This window comes from Colius striatus, chromosome 2 (assembly GCF_028858725.1).
Source record: "Colius striatus isolate bColStr4 chromosome 2, bColStr4.1.hap1, whole genome shotgun sequence".
Taxonomy (NCBI): Eukaryota; Metazoa; Chordata; class Aves; order Coliiformes; family Coliidae; genus Colius; species Colius striatus.
Genome location: NC_084760.1, coordinates 19,469,005 through 19,493,983, shown reverse-complemented (window position 1 = coordinate 19,493,983; position 24,979 = coordinate 19,469,005). Strand labels below are relative to the sequence as shown.

The window sequence follows — 24,979 nt, the reverse complement described above, 5'->3', positions numbered from 1 at the left end:
TAATGGGATGAAGCTGGAACACAAAAAGTTCCACTTAAATAGAAGAAAAAACTATTTTACTGTGACGGGGAGGGAGCCCTGGCACAGGCTGCCCAGAGGGGTTGTGGAGTCTCCTTCCTTGGAGGTCTTCAAGACCCGCCTGGACACGTTCCTATGTAACCTGATCTAGGTGACCCTGCTTCTGCAGGGGGGTTGGACTAGATGATCTCTAAAGGTCCCTTCCAACCCCTACCATCCTATGATTCTATGATTCTACGATTCTATGATCTTTAAGGCCCCTTCCAACCAAAACCTGTCTGTGATTCTATGGTAATAAAATAGGAAATCACTGATTTTATGTCACTATTATGGTTTCCAAATCTCATATCATTTAGATAAGAACAAAGCAAGAGTTCCATTTCCAATGATTTATTGCATAACAGTTGCTAGTTCTTCCGTTACTTCTTTTTTTGATACACACCAAAACCCACAAATTTACAAACACTCTGATCATTGTCTTCCTCTCTTAGTACTGACCCTTCTTTTTTTATTCCAACAGCTTAGTTGATTTCTACCTTTATAACAATGTGCACTTGCTGCTGGCTTGGGAAATGTGCTATTTGACGTTTTTCAGGCTCAGCTATTCATTGCGTGCCCCATGGTACATTCAGGTACTTAGTGTAGAGTGAAGCCATTAAGCAAACAGCACTGAAGGGCTTATTTGCTAGGGATCAGGAATGGCTTCCATTTACTATAGTTTTCTATAAAAACTGCCTCTGCTACATTGTTTGCAGTTGGGAAAAGAAATGAAACAACACAGTGAAATGTCAAAGCTGCCAAGATACGCAAAGTCAATTTATTGTTATTGAAGTAATATTGTTACTGAAAGTTGTAAGTAGAAGATTAATGAGAACAGAAGATCCTGGTACTGAGAATGAACGTGGAGAGAAATCACTAACATTATTAAAGAAATAGTTTCTGAGGGAAATCACACAACTATGAGACAAACTTAGCACGTGTAGAGAAATCCAAGTGCTTTTGATTTTGATGGAGTATTCCTCAGTCAAACTTTTGATTTTTTTTTTTTGTTTAATTTTTCAAATATACTCTAAGCCTAAAAAGACAATGATACCTCATATTTTAGTTTGTTTAATGTTAAGGATGCTATAGAATTACTAAGCAGACAGTTTAACTCTTGAAAGACCAACCAGAAATTATCATTATCTAAAAAGAGCTTAGAAAAACAAAACTACATCCTTAATAATGATTTTTGGAAGGAAAAATTATAAAATTAAAGGAATCAGTTAAAGAACTGAAAACATTGAAGATGGAAGGGGTGAAATTTCCTTAATTAAAGTGGCAGAAATGTCTGGAAATCACCAGCTGGAAGATGGTACTGGGAATAATGAAGACCACAAACAAAAAACCAGCAAAGAATGATATCTAATGGAAGTAGAAAGCATAACAGTGAAATAAAACTTGCCAAAATTCAGAGGTGGACCTTTAACAAAACTTAAACACATTGGGGCAAGAAGAGTGACTGACTCCAAATAAGTAGAGATACCAAGCTACAAACACTGCAGTTGTCACCAAAAACCTTTGTCTTGCTGACACTGGAGGAGTACTTCTAGGGTTTTCCTAGAGTATCATGATGAGTAGGAAAGGATTGCATCTAACCATTTTTCTCCTGTTTTGTCTGACATCACACAAAGCCTTTGTTATGAAGAGGTGAAATGTTCTAACTTTTATTCTGTTAAAACCTGGGATGTTTATGTTTTGAAGAATTAGTTTTCTTTGGTTTAATCAGAGACTATAGAAGACTATACAGAATATCATGCCCCAGTAACTTCCTGTAATTTGCATCAGATGAGGAAGCCATAAACTGTGAGAGTATTTATACTGCCTTCTGTTAGGATTCCATGAGGAAAATCCATATTTTAACATTCCCTTCAATGAAAGATTAGGGAAAGCGTATAACCTTACATGACTGTTTTCTAGCTGAAGTACTTTTCAGTATATTTTCCCGCCTTTTATAAACCAGACACTTATGATTTCATGTGCTTCAAGATAAACTATCACATTTCTCCTAAGGAATTACTAACACTCTTTTTAATTTCAGAAATTCTGATTTTTATTGCGGGACTCACACATATGATATACAAATAGTATATAGGTAGGACCTCTTCATACTGGCTATGCTAGTATTTCTAAGTGTTTCTGAGTATTTCTAACAAAGATCTTGTTATTTTCTTGTGAAAGAAATAGTGTTTTGCAGTTAGTAGAGTAGGGCTCTCAATTCTGGACACATCTGCTACCGATAGACCTACAAATCAACAGTAACACCTGACAGAAATACAACAGACAATACTGAGTGAGATTAATGGTGAGCACATGACAGAAGTTACCTGCCAAGGTTACTCTGGGGTGACAATGAGGTTGAGCGAATGTTGTGGGTTTACCTAAGGTGGCAGGTAAGACTCATCCAGTCACTTGCTCAATTCCCTCTAACAGGATGGTGGAGAGAAGAAGGACAAAAGTTAGCAAACTCAAGGGTTGATATAAAGATAGTTTAATAAGGAGGAGGGGGAGGAAGAGGAAAAACCCCAAGTGATGCAAAAGCAATCACCTCCAGCAAATCAGTGCCCAGCCAACCCATGAGCAACAGCTACTTTGGCAAAAACTTCTCCCCAGTTTTATTGCTGACCATGACATCGTATGGTATGTCAATTAGTCAGTCAGTTTCAGTCATTTGGAATCAGTTGTCTCAGCTATGTCTCTTCCCAGTCTACTACTGCCACCCCCCCTCCCTTCCCACCCTCCCTTCCTGTCACTGTGTAAACACTGTTCAGCAACAGCCATAACATCCCTGTGCTAGCAACATTGCTTTGGCCAACAGTCTAAACCACTGCATCATACTGGATGCTATGAAGAAAACTACTCCATCCCAGCCAGACCCAGTACAGGGAATCAACAAGAATCCAGAATTTCACAGGCACTTGACAAAACTAGTTGATGTAATACCTACTCTAAGTTAGTGCATGGATATACAAACAACTACCACTGAAGATGTTAGAGAAATGAAAAGTGCTACAAACACTAGTTTGACAGTAATGGTAACAGAGGTGAGAAAAAAAACTCCAAAACTTCTGTCCCATAATACTGTAAAAACACATCTGTGAGAGCAAAGATGTTTTTATTATTATCAATTCAGGTGACACTCCATGGTTTTAGAATAATGAATAAACTACCTTAATACATTCTCTGGCTATATGCATGCTTTTGGTTACTGAGTTTGTATTTACTAGAAATGGCAACAATTTGCTCCATTTGCCATCCAAAGCACACAAGTTTAATCAGTAAAGTGATTTTAAATGGGATTTTGTGGGATTTAGCAGCAAATTGTCATCTTTTTCCTGAAAAGTTTCTAGTGGATTTGCATTTTAATAGGATGGAGATATACACCCAAACCTTCATGTTTGTGGCATAAACCTCTCTGCTTTTGAAAAAATTCAGAGAAAAATCACACATACATAAAATAGCAACAAATTAATATTGATTTTGTCTATTAAAATGTAATAAATTTGCATAACAGTTTTTCTCATGTAGCTTGAGTTTTGTGGTTTGATTGATACAATCTATGCCTAGACATTTACCCTTATCAAAACCAAGTTAACAGATGAGTAAGTTGATATCTAAAGGAGATCAACTCCTTAGGTTTTATCTGTGTTGCAGAGAATGCATAAACACAAGGTAATTTTTGTGCATTCTCGTCAATTGCAGATAGAACCAGTCTGCAAGAGATGAATGTACAGTTCCTGAACATACAAGGAAAGAGTGGGCAACTAATCCAGGGAACTGCTGGTTGATAGGGTCATTTGAGTAATTATTGCATTAGTTGCCTGACTGGTCCACACATTCTGTTAAATATTCTGCTAATCGTTTAGGTTTACACTGTCAGACCTTACCACCACAAGAGCTATAAAGGAAGATTACAGGTCACTAACTGGTATTTGCTGGTATGCATGTTCAACATATCCCCTTTTCTGAGAGGTGAACTTCTTCATTGTTTACAACTTCTTCATTGTTTATAGTGAACACCATCAATACTCTTAAGATCTAATTCTGCCTTGAAAAAGAGACTGAAAGGAAGGTGTAAACCACAGTAAGGAGCCATACAAATGTAGTTGCAGACTGCATGTGAATTTTCTGTGCGAAACCTTCACATTTTTGAGGAAAGTGTGACCATATACATTTTCAGTCCAGATAGTCTGCCATCAAGCTTCTTACACAAGACCCCAGAATACACTTACGCAATGAATGATTGCAGCCTTTATTCCCAAGCTTTGGGATGCTGCTTGGAAACAATATAATGTTCAGTCAGTGTCTGGATGGAGCTCAAAGTGATTAGACAACAGATGTCTGGGATGTAAGCACTGAAGAGCACTGCTGCATTAAGTCACTTCACCGTAGTTTGTTTAAGCTTTAAGCTTTGCTGGAAGGGACTGATACCAAACACATCCTCTAAGGGCTCATGAAAATTATCTGCTAACTGCTCAAGCCTTATTTCTCACTTAATCATCCACCAGACCTGCTGAAATTTTCCAAAAAAAATCTCAAAGGGTCGTGCAAACACACTACTGAAATGTTACCTTCACAGATCATGCCATCTGTTGAGCTCCATTGCTTCCAGTCAAAGGAAATTATTTCTTTCATTGTTTGTATAACATGTGGTGTTATATGTGGTGGCAAATCTACACTTACAATTCTCACAGGTATACACTTTATGGTTTGAAATGACTTCCAAGATGTCAATGTGAAGGCATAGCTCCATCAAACACTACAGATCTTGTGTAGCAGACTGCCTGAGCATGCTCCTCAACTCATAATTCTGTATGCTGACACTTTCAAGACAACAACAACTTCTTAAAAAGTGTCTTCCGGACTAGACCATGAACAACAGACAAAAAATGTATCTGAAAGGGTGTTATGCACATACAGACTGTCACATTTCCAGGTAAGTCATACAATTTGAGAACATGGAAAACTATTGGGCAAAAAGGGCTAAACATCCTCAGCAGAAGATGTCATCCCAAATATCTCTAACTGCCCTGATTTTTTCACACTGAATAGAAAGAAAAGACAAATAGTTAAAGAAACAAGGTTGTCAAAAAGTCAAAACATCACATAGACACTTAAAATATTTTCCCAGAACAATTCCCACATCAGCCCACCCATCAAGGCAAGGTGTCAAGGAGATTTCTTACCAGCAAAATAAGGCTGTGGCTGTTACCAGGATGCTTTTGGAATCCTGGACGTTAATTGCTATGAGATCTCTGTCTTTCTCTCATCCTACAAGCTATTTCATCTTATTTGCTTCCCCATCAAGTTGAGGATGGGTAGTAAATGAGTAACTAGGATATCTGTCCCTTATCCAGTGCTGATCCACTACCTTTCCCAAAATTGACATAGGCTTAGAAGGCAGCAGAATGGTGAAGTTAAACAAATCATAGAATCATAGAATGGTAGGGTTGGAAGGGACCTTTAGAGATCATCTAGCCCAATGATGATTTGTATTTAAGGTCAAGCACTGAATATAAGAGGAACTTAAGATATCATTGTTGCATGCAGGAAAACGTAAAATTAGAAAAAGAATATCAAGTCCTCCAACACCTACTTAAGGCTGGTGATATACAATAATAATATGATGGGAATAATGCAGATAATCCACGATGCATGAAGAGCTGCCATCTGAGAAGCTGGTTAAATAACTCTTGAGGCTGACACTAAGGAGCACCCCAACAGAGGATGCAACTTGATACATGACAGCATGGCTTCAAAAGAGTGAAGGACTTAAATAATTTCTCTTGGGTAAATTCCTCCATTTTCTTTGGTAGTCATGTGCAAAAAGTATGAAGGATAAGAACAAGATGAGAGCCTGATAGATCATGAACAATTTTGAGCACTATGGAATAATTGGCGACAGTGGCTGAAAAGTCCTCTAAGGTACAATTCAAGGCAGATTCTGCAGTTTCAGATATTTTATTGTTGAGTTCTTACTGAAAGAAAAAAGTCTAAACAGTTCACTAGGTAATTCTGAGGAATATAGGTGAATAAGCCTTTTTTTTCTAGCAGTCAGTCTCCTACCATCCCTCTTTCCTGTGAAGCACATGCCTCTATACTCCTCTGACACAGCCAAGAAAGTAAAGGAAAAAGACAGCAGAATACATATAGGTACTCAGTATTCCTAGGGTTTTAGCAGTTGTAGTTCATCCATTTTATGGATGACAGTAAGAGGGTAACAGTTGCCAAATTGCATGGTCAAGCTCCAACAAGGCCTCACAAATAGAAAATAATCTTACATGGGATAATATAGAAGAAAACTTCCATTACACTGTATCTACCCTAACTCTGAACGCTGGATAGAAGTTTCCAGGATCAAACAGCACACGGGATTAGCAGAAGGCAGGCTGAACCTGAAAACCCTCAAAGTCCAAGAACAACAAATCTCAAGACATTCATGTCAGTGAGGAGACAGGTGTTTCTGTCTCCTTCCTGGGCACATTGCCATACTTTGACAATGCACAGAAGGTACCCTGAAGGAAAGTTCCAACTTGAGTCTCCAGAGTAAAAAACTCAACAGAGTGAATTCCCAAGGAGACATGCAAACAAACAGAGTTTGAGTATGTGCTTTATCATTGACTGCTAGTATCAGTATCAGCACTCTCTTTGGTGGTTAAGTAGACGTAGAGCACAGAATCACAGAAATGCTTATGCGTGAAAGGGATCTCTTGGAGATGTTTAAAACAGGAATTATAACGGACAGACAGAGTTACCAGCAGCCCTGTGAGCAACCAATGAGTCAAATCCTGTGAGGGTTAGTGAGCAAAGGGCCTAGAGTGATATTACAGGAAGAGAACACTAAAAAGAACAGTCCCAGCTCTTTCAATCTTTCCTCATATGATAGATGTTCCAGTCCCTTAATCATCTTTGTGGTCCTGTACTGGAGATGCTTCAGTAATTCCATGACTTTCTTGTACTGTGGAAGTCCAGAACTGGCCACATAAATTCTGAAACCCTACCAGCACTGAGTACAGAGGATAAATCCCCTGCCTTGACCTGCTGGAAATACTCTTCCTAGTACAGCTGCAGGATACCGTTGAATTTCTTTTCCCTCGAGGGTGCATTGCTGACTCATGGGGTGTCATTTGTCCACCAGAACTCCAAGATCCTCCTTTACCAATTTGTTGTCCAGATCCAATATGTATGGGGTTATTTCTCTTCAGGGACAGGACTTCGCAGTTCATCTTGTTGAACTTCCTGAGATTCCTGTCAGCCCATTTCTCCAATCTAATGAGATCCGTCTGGGTGGCAACACAACCCTCGGGAGAATTAGTCACTCCTCCTAGCTTTGTATCATCTATAAATTTGCTGAAGGTACATTCTATTCCATCATCGAGTTCACTAATTGTGATGTTAGAACAGTATTGGACCCAATATTGGACTCCTTAATCTAGTCCTTCTCCACCAGATGGTCTTTTGGGCTTAGTGGTCCTGAAGGCTGGTTTTATGGGTAAAGATCAAAACAAAGAATGTGTCAGGTGCCTTGGCCTTCTTTATGCCGTTTGTAACCAGTTCCTTGGTTCTATTTCACACTGAACCCACTGTTTCCCTAATGCATAAATAAGTGAATGCCCACAATGGACCTGTCTTAGATACAACTTGAATCACTGGCATCAGTACAAAAAACACGTTTTAGGAAATAAAATACAGACCCACAGCTGGCACAAAGTTGAGTTCCTAAAATCCAAATGATAAAGACAACTTTGGGGCAAGAAATATCAAGTAGAAGAGCATTTAGCTCAGTACAGTGTGGAATGGTTGCAGATATTCTTCTATTTCACATATTTACTAAGAGGAGAGAAAGAGCTTGAACGGGGTCTCTAGAGGTACTGCAGTAGAAAAGCGTTCTGGTGTCACAAAGGAATATACAACATGTACTTTCTTTCAAAAAGATATGTATTTTTCCAGTGCTATATTAATTCATCTGGATGCACTCACCAGTTGCCTCTAGAAATCATACTATTTTACTTTTAATTTATCTTTTATTTTTCAGCCACGTATTTCTCTCTATAGGAAATATTAGTCAAAAAAGGAAAATCTTTCTTCCATGCTAAACAGAAATCTGAACTTAAATGTCCTATTAAAATCTCCAAATGCAGAGTTTGTTTACGTCTCCTTCCTCTATATGGTTGGGGTTTTTTTTAATATCTCAAGAGAGCAAGACAAAGTTTTGATGATGTCTTTGTATCAGTCTTTTAATTTAGATATCTAGTTAGCGTCAAGCATTTAGAATAAAATAAGTCTGAGTTCTTATGCTGTAAGGATGAAACAATTAAAATACTTTTGAGAAAAATACTTCCATAAAGTCAAAATCTGAGGGGATTTCAGTGAGACAGGGGCAATCATAATCATTCAGGATTAGCAGCAGCCTTCTCTAGTTTTTTGTCTTTTCCTTTTCTCATCATATTCCTTTAATTTCAGACTCATAAGCTTCAGTAGTTTGATTTCCCCATGCACATAGAGGTCTGATTATTGCTAACTGCATAAGAAAGCTTCAAGAGAACTTAAGTAAAGGCACGCATATCAGGACTCTCATACAAATAGGAAACAGGACTAATCTATTTGGCACATTGTCCTTGATTCTGCCCGGAGTTTTGGAGTTCAAATTCATTGTTTTGAATGTTCTGATTAAGTGTGACAGCTCCTACACAAGACCTACTGCACAAATGGCCCAGGACCATGAATTTCTGAATATTCATTGGCTTCTTTTCTGCAAGAATGTAGTGAAACTATAATATCACTGGTTTGGGTGATCTGTAGCTCTGTACTTGGCATTCTAGCATTATCTAATGAGACTAAATTACATTTTTAATCCCAGTTATAGCAATCAATTTATATTGTGGAATATAAATATTGACATATTATCTATGTGGAGTGTAAATGCATTTTTTATGTAGGATTTTTGGTAGTAATAAAATTTTTGCACGTCCATGAAGCATGACCATGTGAAAATATATCAGTTAATATAAAACCTTAACTATCTCTCTCCTTTCATGCAGAAGATGATCATTGAGAAAAGATCTTGATTTCTCACAAGCAATACTTTCTGCTCTATGTATTTAATGCAGTGAAGGATATTTTTTGCTTTCTGATGTGAGATTATATCATTATGATTTGGGTACATTTTATGGAAAATATTATTAATTATATCATTACAATATACTTATATCAAGAGATAATTAATATTATTTGAAATACCAATATTTCTATTTATATAATGCAAAACATTTCCTGTATACGTATGAACACACATGAAATTCTAATTTCTCTAAGTCAACTCTAAAGAAATTTTTAAAAGCAGTAAAACTATTACGAATTGTAGCTGGAGAAAAGGCAGAAAAGGGAAGAGTGTTTTTCATATGCATGTTCACAATCAAAAAGAAGTCTGATCTTCCTAATAAAATATGAAGTGTAATCTGTAACTAGTACAATCATTCAAATTAATATGAATTTTTCAATGTAAAGTTGGTAAGAATTACTCAGGAAATTGTATCAGTAACTGAATAAAAAGAAGAGAAGGTTCTTTATATCTGCTTTTATGCTTTCCATTCTGCATTTCCAATATTATAAATTTGGATTTTGTGACAAATACTAGAAAGATTTATTGTACATTTTGATTAACATAGTCTAGGTTTAGATTTTAATATAACTAACATAACCCAAAGCCACTGCAGTCTGTATGAGCTGGGACATTTTATTTTGTAGCATGAAGGATCATATAGTACCAATACCGACCTTCAGTAAGAGTTCAAACTTGTTTCGAGTAGAAAAGCCAATAATTCTCAAGACCACTTACATGAGCATATTCAGATCTAAGAAAAAGCATTAAAAAGACCAATAACATTCCAATAGGTATACTGATTAATCTAATTAAAAAAACCCCACACTAGGATGTGGCACTATTCACTACAATGTTCTCTGCACATACCTCTTTTAGATGATATCTTAGATACTGCAATGTCTAAGATTATCACCTGCAGACTTTACAACACAGATTGATTTGAAAAGAAGAACATAAGCAAGTAATACAGTATTATGGGAACATTTTAGATTTTTCTTCTCAATATTTTTTGGCCTTGAAGACCAAGCAAGATACCACTTTAAGATGGTAAGGGCTATTGACACACTGTGATGGATTTGTGAAAAGCTGCTTGTGCTTAGTAACAGCAGGAGGGGTCTGCAGTGCTGCCCCCATAATCAGTTCCCAAAACTTCCCCCAGCTCTGAGCTGGGCCCACCTCTGGCCCAGCTGAGTCAATCTTGTAGGAAGAGGTGGAAGAGTGGGGCAAGATGTAGGTGACCATGTGGACCCCACCGTTAAAAAGTTGGAAGAGTGGAGGAGCACTGGACTAGAGACCTCCCTGCAGCCCATGGTGAGAGTGCAGCTGAACACCTGTGACCCATGGAGGGTGCTGGTTGGACTAATAGTTGCCAGTAGATCTGGGAGAACTTTGTGCCAGAGGGGCAAGTGTAGTAGACCCCAATCCAGAGGATGCAGAGAGAAGCTGCAGCCCTCAGAATGAGTGCAAGTTGGAGTGATCTGTGCAGACTACCCAGTGTGTGAGGTACCCTGCACTGGAGCAGGGAGGAGCAGCAAGGAACTGGGCTGCCTTTAGGAGAGACAAGTGGCAGGAGCCATCAGGAAAGGGGACTGAAATGGGGACTGAAATCCCCATTCCCTGTCCCCCTGTGTTACTCTGGATGGGAGGAGATAAAGACATGAGGATCAGGTGCCTGAGCCTGAGAAGGGGGAGAGAGGGTGGAAAGGGGATCTTAAAGGAGTTCACTGTACTTTTTGTCATTACCTTACCCTGTATTGATTTTTCAGTTGAGTATTTCCATTTATGTTTTTTTGGTTGGTGGCAGACTAAATCAAGTTTCATTTGCTTCCCCAAGTTAAGTAGTCTTCTTTGTTTTGCCTGGGACCATAAGTAGCAATTGTCCTTAGGGTTTCCAAAGGCCCTTGGTACTTACGGCTGATGGTAGTCCTTTGTTCCTGGACGGGCCTAATCCATGACACATACAAATAACAAAAAATCCTAACAGAGAAACATTGCATACATCTAGAACTTGCAGTAAAATATCTAATGTCTCATATATACTGTTATTTTGTATCTATGGGTTTGGGTAAGACAGTACATTAACATTACATAGTAGTCATAATTACAGAATATCACAATTGCTTTAAAACAGATTTACTGTTTTCATTTTATCACATTTTTCTTTTTATCTTTTACTTTTATAAAAAAAAATCAAAATTTCATGGTCAGAATAGCCATGATACAACTGAGTGTCTAGAGCTTGTACAGACAGGTTTTGGTAGCAAGGAGGGTACAGGGGTGACTTCTGTGAAAAGCTCCCAGAAGCTTCCCCTGTATCTGATAGGGCCAGTGCCAATCTGCTCTAAGATGGGCTCACTGTTGGCCAAGGCTGAGCCAATTAGTGATTGAGATAATGCCTCTGTAATTAACATATTTGAGAAGGGGAAGAAGTTGCTGCACAGGTGCTGAAAACTGCATCAGAAGAAGGGAATGAAAAAATGAGAAAAATATCTCTTCAGATACCAAGGTCCCTGAAGAAGGAGTGGGAGAAAGTGCCCTGCCACTGGAGGAGAGATTCTCTTGCAGTCCATGGTGCAGTCCATGGTGAGGCCCTGCCCTCCAGCCATTGAGGCCACAGGGGAGCAGAGGTCCACCTGCAGCCCTTGGAGAATCACGTGCCATAGCAGGTGGATGCCCGAAGGATGCTGTAACCCTGTCAGAAACCCATGCTGGAGCAAGTTCCTGGCAGGACCTGTGAACTCGTGGACAGAGAGGAGCTCACACTGGAGCAAGTAGCCTATCAGGACATGTGACCCCTTGGGGGTCCATGCTACAGAAGTTTGTGAAGAACTGTGACCTATGGGAAAGACTCATGTTGAAGAAGTTCATGAAGGACTGTCTGCCCACACTGGGTCCCCACATTGTAGCAGTGGGAAGTGTGAGGAGGCCTCTTCCTTAGAGGAAGCAGCGGCAAAGTCCATCTATGATGAAATGACCCATTCGCGATCCCCTGCGCCACTGAGGGGGAAGAGGTAGACACTTGGGAAGAAGGGAAGGGTGGAAGGAGGTGCTTTAAGATTCAATTTTTATTTCTTATTTCCCTACTCTGCTCTCATTGTTAATAACTCAAACCATTTCTTCCCAAGTTGAGTCTCTTTTGCCTGTAACAGTAATTGCTCAGTCATCTCCCTGTCCTTATCTCAAGCTGAGTGTGTTTCATTATATTTCTCTCTCCCCAATCTGAATTAGGAAGAGGAGTGATAGAACAACTTTGATGAGCACATAGACATGGTTAAACCACCACACTAAGCTAGGTAAATATGTTACAGAAAAGAAAAAAGTAATAAAAAACTCCAAACAATATGTATGTTTTAAACATAACTTTCCTTTTATCAAACCACTTAATTATTATTTCTTTTTAAAGTACAGGTAACTGCCTCCAGAAAGATATCTGAATTCGAAAAGAAAAAAGAAGTGGTCAAACAATATGATAAGCATCTTGACAATAGAAAAAGAAACACTAGGTTACCGTGATTTAAGTATAAAAATTAGGTAAGGTGTAGGAAGCACAAGAAAAAAGGCACTATAAAGAAAGTAGTGAAATAAATATATACAAACTAGCATAAATCTTTCTGCACTGAAATTTCTCACAGAAATAATCATACGATATTAGATCTATGTTATATATTGCCTAACAAAGATGGTCTTGTTAAGTACTAAAGTAGGTTAGAAAGGTTAGAAAGGCAGAAAACACGGTAGAAGGAGATACTAATTCCAAGCAGTCTGGTAAGAAATCATGACAAGATATTATGCAGGAACTGCATTTTTAGATGCTGTAAATAATGGTTTCTTGGAACCATTAGAGAAACCACAAGAGAAAAAATTCTTGGTCTTGCATTAAGCTAGATATAGGATCCCTTTCATTATATAACAATAAAAAAGTATTTAAAACCATTGACTATAATGTATTAATCTTCAGTACTCTTCTGAGAGAAAAAAACACTTAAAAAATTCACCAAGAGTAGTTTAGCTAAAGTAGGACAAGGTTAGAAAGGATAAAAATAAATGGAAAAATAATGGGTAAAATGGGTAAAATATTTGCAGTTTACAGAAAAAGACTTCCATACGGTTCAGACAACTTTATACATAACTCCAGTAGAAAAAACAAACTAAAGTCAAGGATGACTTTTAAAAACAAAGGGGCTTGAATAACAAAACAATAGAATAAGAAGCCTACTAATCAGCATCTTTCAGGCCTAAATAAAGGTGCAGGATGTAAAGGGAACATATCTGATAAATTAAACAAAACTATGCATATTCAAAAAGGTCCTGGGATATAATTTGTTTTAGGTAGAAATAAATACTCATAGAAACATACAATCATAGAAACATACAATCATAGAAACACACAATCACAGAACAACCCAGGTTGCAAGACACCTCAAAGGATCATCTGGTCCAACCTTTCATGGGAAAGGGAGCTTAGATAACATTATCTGTTCAATTACATATTGAAAACATCCAGTGACGGGAACTTTACCACGTTCCTGAGGAGATTGTTTTAGTACTTATCTAAAATTTTCTGAAATGTGAAAAATAGGAAGCTTGGAGATACTGTAAGTAACTTTTCACTTAAATCACATTTTGTACCAAACTGGAGAACAGTAGCAAATACAATACCATTTTTTTAAAAGGAACAAAGAAAGGTCAAAATAAATCAACCAAATTAACCCCCAACAAATCTATATTGAGAAGTAATTTCCTAAAGGTTGTAATGAAGAATGTAGGTATGAAACAATATGCCATAAAGAATCAGTATAAAATTTTGTAAAAGGAGGCTATGCTTCCCCAATTACAACTCCTTCAACATATCAATGGGCCTATACAAGAGGGTCATCAAACAGCATAACTAACTTAATTTTCAATAATATTTTGACATTATTCCCCACACAAAGTTTTTAAACAAAATTAATAATCATGGGAAATTGAGAAAAAAACTTCTTTTAGGTAAATAAACTGGTTTTAAAAAAGGCAACAACAACAACAAAAAATACTAGGTCAGTTTTCGCATGGGTTACCTGCCACAAATATTTCCAACTGAGTTCTGTGCTTGTAAACACATCCACAAAGTACTACAGCAAAGTATTCAGGACAATATAAACAGTAGCTCCCTAAAGAAGACTGCAGAATTATCTTCTCACTTGAGAAACAGGACATCTGATTTCAGAAAAATGATTAGAACAGAGCACGTAGACAATGACTTTTCAATCTAAAGAAGAATGTTCAGCAGTGAATGTAACAATAGTCAATAAAACAATGAGTGCCATGTAGAAGACGTATTTCTGGTGATGTGACAAATTTTTACTTAGTCTCCATCTATATGTTTGTATAAAAGCATATAAATATGAAATAGCTTAAGGAAGAATAAGCAGAGATCTTAATTATAACAAGCATTTGGGTGATGCAAAGACAGATCCAGAGCATATCCTAAATAGAACATTAAAGGGAAAATACTTGTCAGGATCTAAGGCTGTCATGTCAAGAAGAGATCAGATACTCCTCAGGAGGTACAATGCATTTCAAACCAACGAACACTGTGGAAAAGTCTTTCTGAATACTGTAATCACAAATCAGACAACAGAGCAGGCTCAAAAGACATATAACGTGTGTAAGGAAAGTAAACCATATGAAAATGTTGCATAGAGGAGCCAACACTATTCATTTTCATTTTCTGTATCACAACAGAACCTCAAACTCAAGTGCATAGCTGCTACAACTTAAGCACCTATATTCTACTATACCTTGAGTGAAGAATAAAGCCTGGCACCTAGCTCCCTCTTACTGAGTTTAAAGTAGTGGAATAGATGATGCTTTAAATGATATAAAATATGAGATATTCTTTGAACAACTGCTAAGCAAATTTATGAACTAATGAAAAAAGCTTTAACCAGTCTGCAGGTGTCATTGCATACACTGATAAAAAAGAAATTGAGAAAATTCAAGTAGTTTTTTAAAACTTGGAAGATTCTATGAACAAATCTGGTAATTTGACTCACAATCAAGAAGTCAACATTCTGTTAAAATAAAAGAGTTTTACAAATCTTATGATTAATAATTATGAAAATTAAAAATTTACTGTAGAACAACAGGAAATCTGTGGGGTTTCAAGAACTTTCGCCTGCAAGGTTTCAATTTATCCATTCTTGTTTGTATCATTGTAGCAAACAGCTGCAGCAATGTAACAGCCTACTATGCCTTGTAATCCTATGAAACATTGGATGTCCTTTCATTTGTTGTCTCCTCCAGGAACCTTCTCAAGCAGAACACTGCAGCCCAGAGTGCATTAACAAGGTCAGGACCACCGTAATTTTCTCATCTCTGATGGTTACTGTAACAGGATGTGAAAGTATTGTGTAAATATTATATTATTATAAATTATTATGTGAAAGTTACAGTCAGATCCCCCTTCTGCAGTTTTATCAGCTAAAGCAAATGCCAGATAATAAAACTTGAATACTGTGCACAGATTGTACTAAATTCTCCCACTGCTTTGCAATGCTCTGGCAAGGGAAATGGATCATAAACTATGTCTAACTAGACAGTTACAGAGGGATTACTGTTGCTTTGGTCTATGGAAGCACAGCAGCTGTAACATACAGCAAACTGGTTTCAGATCATTCCAAATTAAGTGCCTAATTCTGTATTTTGCAACACCTGTTTTACATTGTCTATTTCTTCACTCAGTGTCATTTAATTCAACGAATGAGTAAGTGCGACAGAATGTCATCTGGTATGTTTTATCAATCATTTATTAACATGTTTATGACATTTTATCTATATATAGTGATACCTAAAATATTCTAAGACTAGATGGGTGTTTTTGTCTCCTCATATGATTATGATATCATACTATCTATTTTTTTTTATAAGAAAGCTATGATTTCTTACATATGAACACCATATTTTATATCTATATATTTAAAATATGCATCCTCTCAAAAAAGTTCCCACAGGTATGGACTAGCAGTCCAACCGAGAGACTTTAGATGTATAATGATTTTCATCTAATCTTAGTTACAATACCACGATCCTGAGCATATCACTCAATTAATTATCTGTTACACTTTCTCCATTGGTAACAAGGGGATAGTGATATCCACATATACATTAGAAGATTGTTCTCCTGGTACAGAAGCTTCCTTTCCTTATGAAACTTCTCTGTTTCAATATTTGCAAACTTTAATTACAGAGAACTGCTCATGTTGAAAAGGAATACAAAGATATAATGACATTTCACATTCTCAGTACTAAAATACTATTAAGTCTAGAAATATAAATTACTGGAGTAATTATAAGAGCAGAAATAGCACTATTAGTGAAATAATCTGTTGCTTTAGGTATTTGAAAACAATCTTTAATTTCCCTTTGAGTATACCAATCTTCTCTGCAGAAGAACAGGCTCTTGTAAACAATTAACACCACTGAAGCTAGAGTGAAATAAATTATTCTGAAACATCTCTTGAGATTTTAGAAGAATTTTTTTTTTTTTTTTCAATTTCTGATTTAAAATATCCTTTTTTTTTCCTTGTTTTTTGTCTGGTTTCTATTCTCCTGTTGTTGATTTTTAAGTCTCAGAAAACAGCTATCACAAAAAGCTTCAAAATCCCAGTGTGTTAAAAGGATGATACCATTTAACTGTTTAACTGATTTTACTGTTTGACTGTTTCTTAGATCTGACAAGTCTGAAGTATGCCTGTCACATTCTTTAACAAAGAAACAGGATATGATTTAAAAATAAGTAATAAAAAATCTGTCACAGAATTAAATGGGAGTTTTTTCACTGTGTGGAGACAGCAGGATGAGATGTCTGCCAGCCAGCTATTTATAGACTAGCTTTCCTCCTGACTGCTCAGCTCTGCCTTCCTAGATTGTCAGATGAATTCACCAAGCTTTGCAAAGGACAGTTTACAGAGACTCATAGAAACAATTTCTTCCTGTGTGTGAAGTAGTTTTCAGTGCTTGAACTTGGCTGAATTTGTCCAAGGTGTACCAGTGCAGGTATCTGTTATCTCAATTACTACCCATGTCTTCAGATCCTTCAGAATTCATAGACAGGCAAATATTTTTTGTGTCTTTTGGCATGTGGGTACACAATATCAGAGAACTCTAGATGTGTATGAGGAGTGTCAGAGATATACTGTTATGGACTGACCACAATCTTCATTCCCTATCCTTCCTGTACCCTTCAGGGGAAGAAGATAAAGGAGTGGGGAGTGAGGATGAATTTGGGAAAAAAGCTGAAGAATATCCACAGTCCTCCCTTTGTCCACAGAGTCAGTCATCTCAACATGGAAGATAATCATAAGGTAGTGTTTCACCTTGGTAAATCCATGCTGATTGTTCCCAAGGACCCCCTTGTCCTTCATTTGTTTCTACAATTGTCTCAGGCACTAAATTGTGCCATTGTAAGCTCATGATTACCCAAATCTTCCTCCTTGGCCTATTTGAATATGAAGATGACATCATATTTGTCTTTTTCCAGCCATCAGGATTCTCCTCTGTTTGACCTAGTCTTTTAGATGTGATAGAGAGTGGCTTTGTGATAACACCAACCAGTGGTACATGTTTGTATGCATCCCATCTGGACCCATGATACTTAATACGCCTGATTTATTTTAGTCCATAACTTTATCTTGCTTTGCTGTTAGTGATGTTTGTCCCCACTAATCACTGCCATTAGGTACAGAGGTCCAAGGAATCTGAGAACTTCTAATTAATGAAGAATTCTATTGAGTATTATGGAACTGCTTCCTCAGATGTCACAGCGGTTCTTTTAAATATGTGCCTTGAGAGCAGGGCTGTAATCTGTTCTCCTGGGGTGCCTTCCCAAGATATGTCAGCAACTAGGGAAATCAGTAGAGGGTGACTAGGAAGGACATTAAAACTTTTGTTAATAGTGTGCTAAGTCTGTTATTACCTTGGGCACTGGAAACATATATAGTTGGTGTTTATCAGGCCTTTCAGTCTAGAATTATTATTGACTCTGTTTATTGATATTTCTGTTCAAAATAGTGTACAAGAGGCAGAATGCCAATCAGATTCAGAACAGACTCAAAACACCTCAATGAGTACAAATAAAGAAATAGCAACTTCTCTTAATAAATCCTGAAAGACACTATGGTTTCCTAACCAATCATTAAGGAAAACTAAAACAATTTTCTCCCTTAGAGAAAGAGTAAAAGACTATCCCTTATAATACCCCTTATACAGAACGGCATTGAAGAACAACAGGCAGTCAAGATAAATAGGTAATATTCCCTCTCATTTTTGGAAAGGCTTCAACTTTTTCAGACTGAAAGGCAGAGACTAATTGTTGCACCATGACTTACATGTTGAGGGCACTCTAATTCTAAGAAATATCAAATAATAAATATACAGACAAAAATAAATGTGTAGAAAAATAGGCATAGAGGCCTGAGAACTGATATGGAAATTGCAGTATAGGAAATCCTCAGAGGACACAATATATTACCCTGAGGGATTCACAGATCATATCAAACTTCACTTATAAAGAAAAGAAGAGGAATCTAGCCTGATAATAGTGAAGTATGAGCCAACTGCAATAATACAGAACTCCTGTGTCAACAGTTTCTGTCACTGACAGCTAGAAGTTACTGTTAGATGAAACTGAAGCAGTCTAGGGTCTGAAGTCACTGCTCTCTACAACTTGTACAATATTAGAAGGTAGGACAACCAACAGTAGAGTGAACTACCCTAGTGAGAGAAAGAGCTCATCTAAAACAAGACAATGTATTATTAGACAGATACTATACTTATCACAAAGGTCATTATCAGACTTTACTCCAAGACTGATCAGAGTATTTGCAGAAAAAGCTGAGTCTCAGCAGGAGCAGAAATCTCCATTGAAGCAAACTGCAGGATGAAGGCCAGAAAAAGACTTTTCTGTTTCAGGAATGATGAAGGTTTTACAATAGAAGCCTGACTGCTGGTTCAAAGCAGTGGTTTCCTTCTGCTGGTATTGAAAGGCCCACAGGAAGAGAACTTGGACACACAGCTCTCCATTCCCTGACAAGACGAAAAAAGATAGCCTTTATAGACTGTATGTGGCTTTTAGCCAACAGACCTTGATGGGAAAGATAAGGAAAATTAAACTAAGCTACAGAAAAAGAAAAAAACAAAAAGTGAAATGAGCCACTAAGATCAAATTGAATAGAAAAATCACAAAGGATCAAAGAAAATGAAGTGAAAGAAATAGCTGAGGTAATCTCAGACAGAAAGAAACAAACTCCCAAAAAAACCTTCATGGTAAACTAGAGAGGCAACTGAGAGTCAAGGATGTATTTTTACCTTTAGGAGAAGTTATATGAACATATGCTTTCCAAGTACTAATAGATGTTAAGTACCACCAGCTTGAGCACTTGGATACAGTCCCACATTCGTTATCTAAATAATAAGCCTAAACCATAACATTTCACCTATTAGTCCTGTGTAGACTAGAATAATCTATTCACCTGCAACATCCTTAAAGAATGGAAACCTATTTTTATATGACAATAGAACACACACAGAGGCAAAATGTTTTAGCAGTAAGTCACTCTTAAAGCATTATGTCCTATTGCTATTTTAACTTACCTAAAGCAAATCTATTTTCTCAATTTTATTTTATCTTTTGTTATTGAAGAGCTGTTTACCATCTCAAACTTTCTTCTTTCATATCCATTATTATATATAACCCTCAAATATATTTTTTCTTTTTCTCCTCCTACATACACTCCATGGATTGAAGCCTTCACTATGAATTCCTTTGAGAATCTACAAAAACATTTCTCTTAACTCTTAGAAGATAGGCAATTTAAACACTGAAAATACTTGATTATATCTTAGTAGTATAGAACAAATAATGAAGATATGTTTATAATAAAATTAAAAAAAAAATAAAGTAACTAAAATTTCATATGCAACTAAGAGGATAAAATATTCCAGATGAATGGATAGTTCGTGTACAAACATCTGAACTAAGGAAAAATTTATGTGACTACAAATACTATTTGACACATTTTTTTAATACCAACATGTGGTATTTAGAAATACACTTTTAGCTGAGTGTTTTGCAATCCTAAAAAAATCTATTAACAAGAAATTTTAAGTTGTATCTCAACAGTATCACCACTTTGTTGATTACTGTACAATTTATTATAAGGTGAAAGTAATCTAGAACTGCTGCATTACAATAGCAGCATTGAAAACATGTCTGTGCTTGAAATTACTACATTTGCTTCATGATAGGACGACCTTCACTTTCTGAAGAACAGAACAGAAAGAAAAAGGTTGAAACAATTGTCACAAAGTGAGACCTGTCCAAAAGTATGGCTAAAAATTTGAAATCTGGAATACATATGTCTAGCTGTGAGTACATGATTTTACTGTGCCCTGGGAAAACAAAAACATTTGTGTATTAACTTTGCTACAGTTGTGGGCTGACATATCCAAAGAGCACTGCTCAGGTAGATGAGACCAGGGCTAGACTCAGTGCTAACAGTTCAGTTTATTCCACTATGGATAGAAAACAAAAAGATTCTCAGACAATCTTTGTTGAGTAATGGTGAATGGATTTACATTCTGGTAACACATTTGAGATAGGAGGCTAGAAGATGAAGTAATTCACATAGCAACACTCAATGGCTTTAGATAAGGGGAAAGATATTGATTTGGAACTATGACTAACAGATCTCTGGCACATTTAGCCAAAAATTGAATTTAAAGAAACCCCATATGGTTAGGACAATAGCCTCTTGAGTGCAGAGAAGGACTTCAGATACCTGACAAGATGTAGAAGGCTGAGTCATCTGGGAACTGTTTTGCATAGGGGCCATGCTGCCAGGAGCTGGACCTAGTGTCCCCTGGATGTATGGTACCAGACCCAAATGAATTACAGGGACTGTGACTTTGATCTTTGTGAGTGTGAAGAGTTTGAGTGTTAGAGACTAGAATAGAAATTGCTGTCTACACTCATCCTTCTTCAACTCCCCTCCCCCCTCCCCCCACGCCCCCCACCATTGGAAGTCACTTAAGTGATATACATTCATTACTGTGACTACCTCAAATTCCTTCATAACTACTATTCAGTAATGATTCACTTCTCTTCAACCCTTTGCGTATCTCAGTATGTATGTTTCCCTTGCTCTGTGCTTACCCTACTGCATATTATGGCTCACTCCTGAATAAACAGTTAACCTAGCTGCATACTTCAATCTTCAAGCTTCTGTACCATGTCTCTCTTTCATTAATGCAGTTCCACAGGTTGGGTCTCTCTTGCTTGGTCCATTTTTATTTAGACCTATCTGTGCCAGCACAGGATGCAAGCAGAGAGCTTTTTTCATTAAGGAACCCGATGCAGTTATATTCTTCACATCTTCACAGAGCTAGCACCTGAGCAAATAGTTACGTTCTCTAAATTTGATCATTTTTGCTCCTTAACTTTTCTCACTTAAAGCAAACATAGTTGTAGTTCATGACTTCAGAACAGAATGCTGCTGTGCACTTACCAAAGTCCCATGCACCAGAAAAACTCTTCAAGCGACTATACTTATCCCTTAGATTGAATCATCTGACAGCTTTAAGTAATTTTTATCTTTTCATAGTTTAAATGTCTTCAGTAATATTCTATTCAGTATGCCACTCCCAAAATAATAAACATAAATAAAAAGAAAGAATTAAAAAAATACCTGTTTTACTGCATAATGATGAGGCAAACCACCAATAAACATGGATCCTATTTCATGCCAATGTGAACTGGACCAGAAATTTGTAGGTATACTTGTCTTTGCAGAGATCCCCTGGATTGACATTTCTGCTTCACATGGTACCATGACTTGCCTGCATAAATTTAGAAATGGACATATTTTACCACTTTGTATTGTTTACATTACTGTCTATCTGAAAAAAATACTGTTACAAAAACAGTGAGGAAAATAATGTAAGTAGCTGTTTTTATATTAAAGACTATAAACATAAAAGAAGCTGTTTAACAAGCTGTAAATTGGTATTCATTTGAGGTTTGAACTTCCATTAAAAATAAGCCATATCGTAAATCTGAGCAGTGTAATTGCTAAAAAATCAAAAGCACATAATAATGTTTGAATAAAAAAGTTTGACAATTTTTTTAACAGTAACAAGAAGGCTTTGTAATTTGAAAAAAGACATCTACTGACCTCAAATATTTTAAATATCCCTCCTTTGAATCACACAAAAAAAACATGACCCTGAAAACCAATTTAAAATAAACTGCATTTTAGAGAGTGCAGGCATACTATTATCTGTAATACTTATCTTTAAAAGCATCATTCCTGAATCTAAAGACAGTAATATTAGACCCTAAAATTAATGCAAACATTCCCTTTTACCTCCCCCTCTCCACACCCCCTCTTAACAGTATTACTTTTAACAGCATGCATAAATTGTTAACAATAAACTAAAGGTGTAAAGTAAACAATTTGATTTTCTTCAATTATGCAAAGCTCATTTACATTCTGGTAACCAACTGGCAGTAAACACTTTGTCTTCATGAAAGAAACCAGAGTGAAGAAATATCACAACTAAACAACAGTCTCTCACACAGGAATTCTGAGCATATTCTTCTTTCTCCACACAATACAAATCAGAGTTCAATCAGCTGTATGTTTTAAAATATTCAAGTATCTTTGTAATACAGGTGCCACAAAAGATCTATGTGAAAACAGTATATACCAAAAAAACCCCCAACTTGTAAAAACAACAGCTTGCAATTTAGTTTGTATGCTGTAGGTAAAGTATGTGTGTGGTTTATTCTTAATAATGCAAAATCAACTTCTGAAACTTAACGATTAGAAATAGAGTGTGGAAAGTTTTCTTCACAATCTTTTTTTCAGTTAATGATATGTCAAGGATTTCTCATATACTATTTAATAAGGTTTTCTACCATTTTTTAACTGAAATGATGGAGACTTAGCACTAACAACACATGCAAACAATTATGTTTGTTATCTGTATAATTCTGGTCCTGACACACTTTCAGAAGAAATATGCAAACATGATATTAGCTTTTTAACAGAAAGGACTATAAATGCTCTTTTAAGCAAAATTGGCCTCTCCATACTATGGTAAAGAACTTCAGATGAAGAATATAAAATTTTGATTTGTGCTTAAAATTAATATTAAAAAAAGAAACAAATTCAATTTTTATTTCTGTGGATTAAATTAATTAATTTTCTTAAGGATAAGGGGATTTTTTTTACCTCTGTCTTTACACAGTTTTTAAAAACTTTCTTATTAATAGCTAATATGAGTGTGAAAAGGGAGAAAATTGTAGAACCGAATCTTGATTGCAGAATTGCAATCAAGAAAAGGAACATTTTCCTGCCACATTTTGTATATGTTGGGCAATGGCTGGGTGTCTAGGCACATACACAAGGTTCTGTTCCACACTGTTTTCATTATTTGCTTGCAAAGGAAGTTTGCTGATAATGTGTACCTCGTGCATGCATTTTCAGTAGCTCTGTTTGCAATGATCAAACAGTTTTTCTTGAGGCTTGAACCCAGTGTGACATATTGGCTATACTCATTCTACAGCAGAAAGATGTAGTGAGAGTTTTAAGGAAAAATATGAGGTTTTAAATATTAAAAAAAAATTGTTCTCTTTCAGATAAAAAGATATATTTATGAGTAAAAACATAATAAAAGGTTAGAAATATTCCTGAATATTTTAAATGACTAGTTTCAATGTAAACAGAATTCTTAAGACTGCAGTGGAAGTGGAGGGGAACCGACAAATATCTTTATTTTTTTAAAACTAATTAACAGACGTGTGAAGTAAAGGAAAGCCCCCCAAACAACTTCTTTTATTTTTTAAATGATTGTTTCTTTTACACATTTTGAGATGCTAATACTATAACTGATTACAGGTAGTTCTTTTCAAATTAGTTTTAGACCTATTTGTTAGTTTGTCCTTAACAGCTTATATAATGGAAATGCAGAGGTTTTTTTGTATGCATATCTAAACATATTCTGAAATCAATTTCCAGTACTTTATGTCAGAAGACAAGTTAATGCAATTCAGTAGCATGAGCTGCCTTTGCCTTAAGCTTGTTAGAATGTCAGCCTTGCACCCCTGATTGTATTTGATTGAATCTAGCAGGGTCTGACCAAATTAGAATAACAACCTCAAACCATTATTGTTTAGTATTTGCTGATGATACAATCACTGATTCCTATATGCACTCTATGAAATTTCCATCAGGCTTTTAAAATACTTTTTCTACAATCAGCACACTGGGCTCTTTAAAGGTCAAGTAAGATGACAGAGCTTTTTGCATAATTATAAATGTGGAAATGCATACAGCAACTCTCAAGCACTTTTGCTGGGTAAGCTACCAGTAATTGTGCCTCAGTCCAACCCAGCAGTAATAGTTCACAGTTTCCTCATTTGTGCTCACATAAATGTAATGATTAAATACTGGCCTATTAATTATAACCTGAAGATGAGTTCTGTCTAAACAGTATTCAATCCATTGCCCAATGCCTTGCAGGTTGGAAGGATGGAAAGGTCAGGTAATAATTTGATAACTGTTGGGATAATGGTACCTAAACATGACAATGTCTGCATGAAATCCAAATCCTTTTACATAATGTCCTTACTTGCTGACATTTGTTAGTGATGATTAAATGACATGTTTGGGATTATCATAAAATGGTAAAAAGGTAATAAAACAAATGGGGAAAGAGGAGGGATGAAAGAGGGATGTCTAGATAAAGTATTAAGCATCAGTCAGCCATGCTGTGCAG

General features: G+C 36.4%; 1 protein-coding gene across 1 annotated transcript in view; it reads right to left on the bottom strand.

The window, feature by feature from the left end:
- EYS (eyes shut homolog) overlaps positions 1-24,979 on the bottom strand; it is a 900,402-nt gene that overhangs the window by 238,853 nt on the left and 636,570 nt on the right. The window contains exon 35 of the mRNA XM_061989098.1: positions 21,886-22,036. Within this exon, the coding sequence (XP_061845082.1) occupies positions 21,886-22,036 (151 nt within the window). The remainder of the gene's footprint in view (positions 1-21,885; positions 22,037-24,979) is intronic.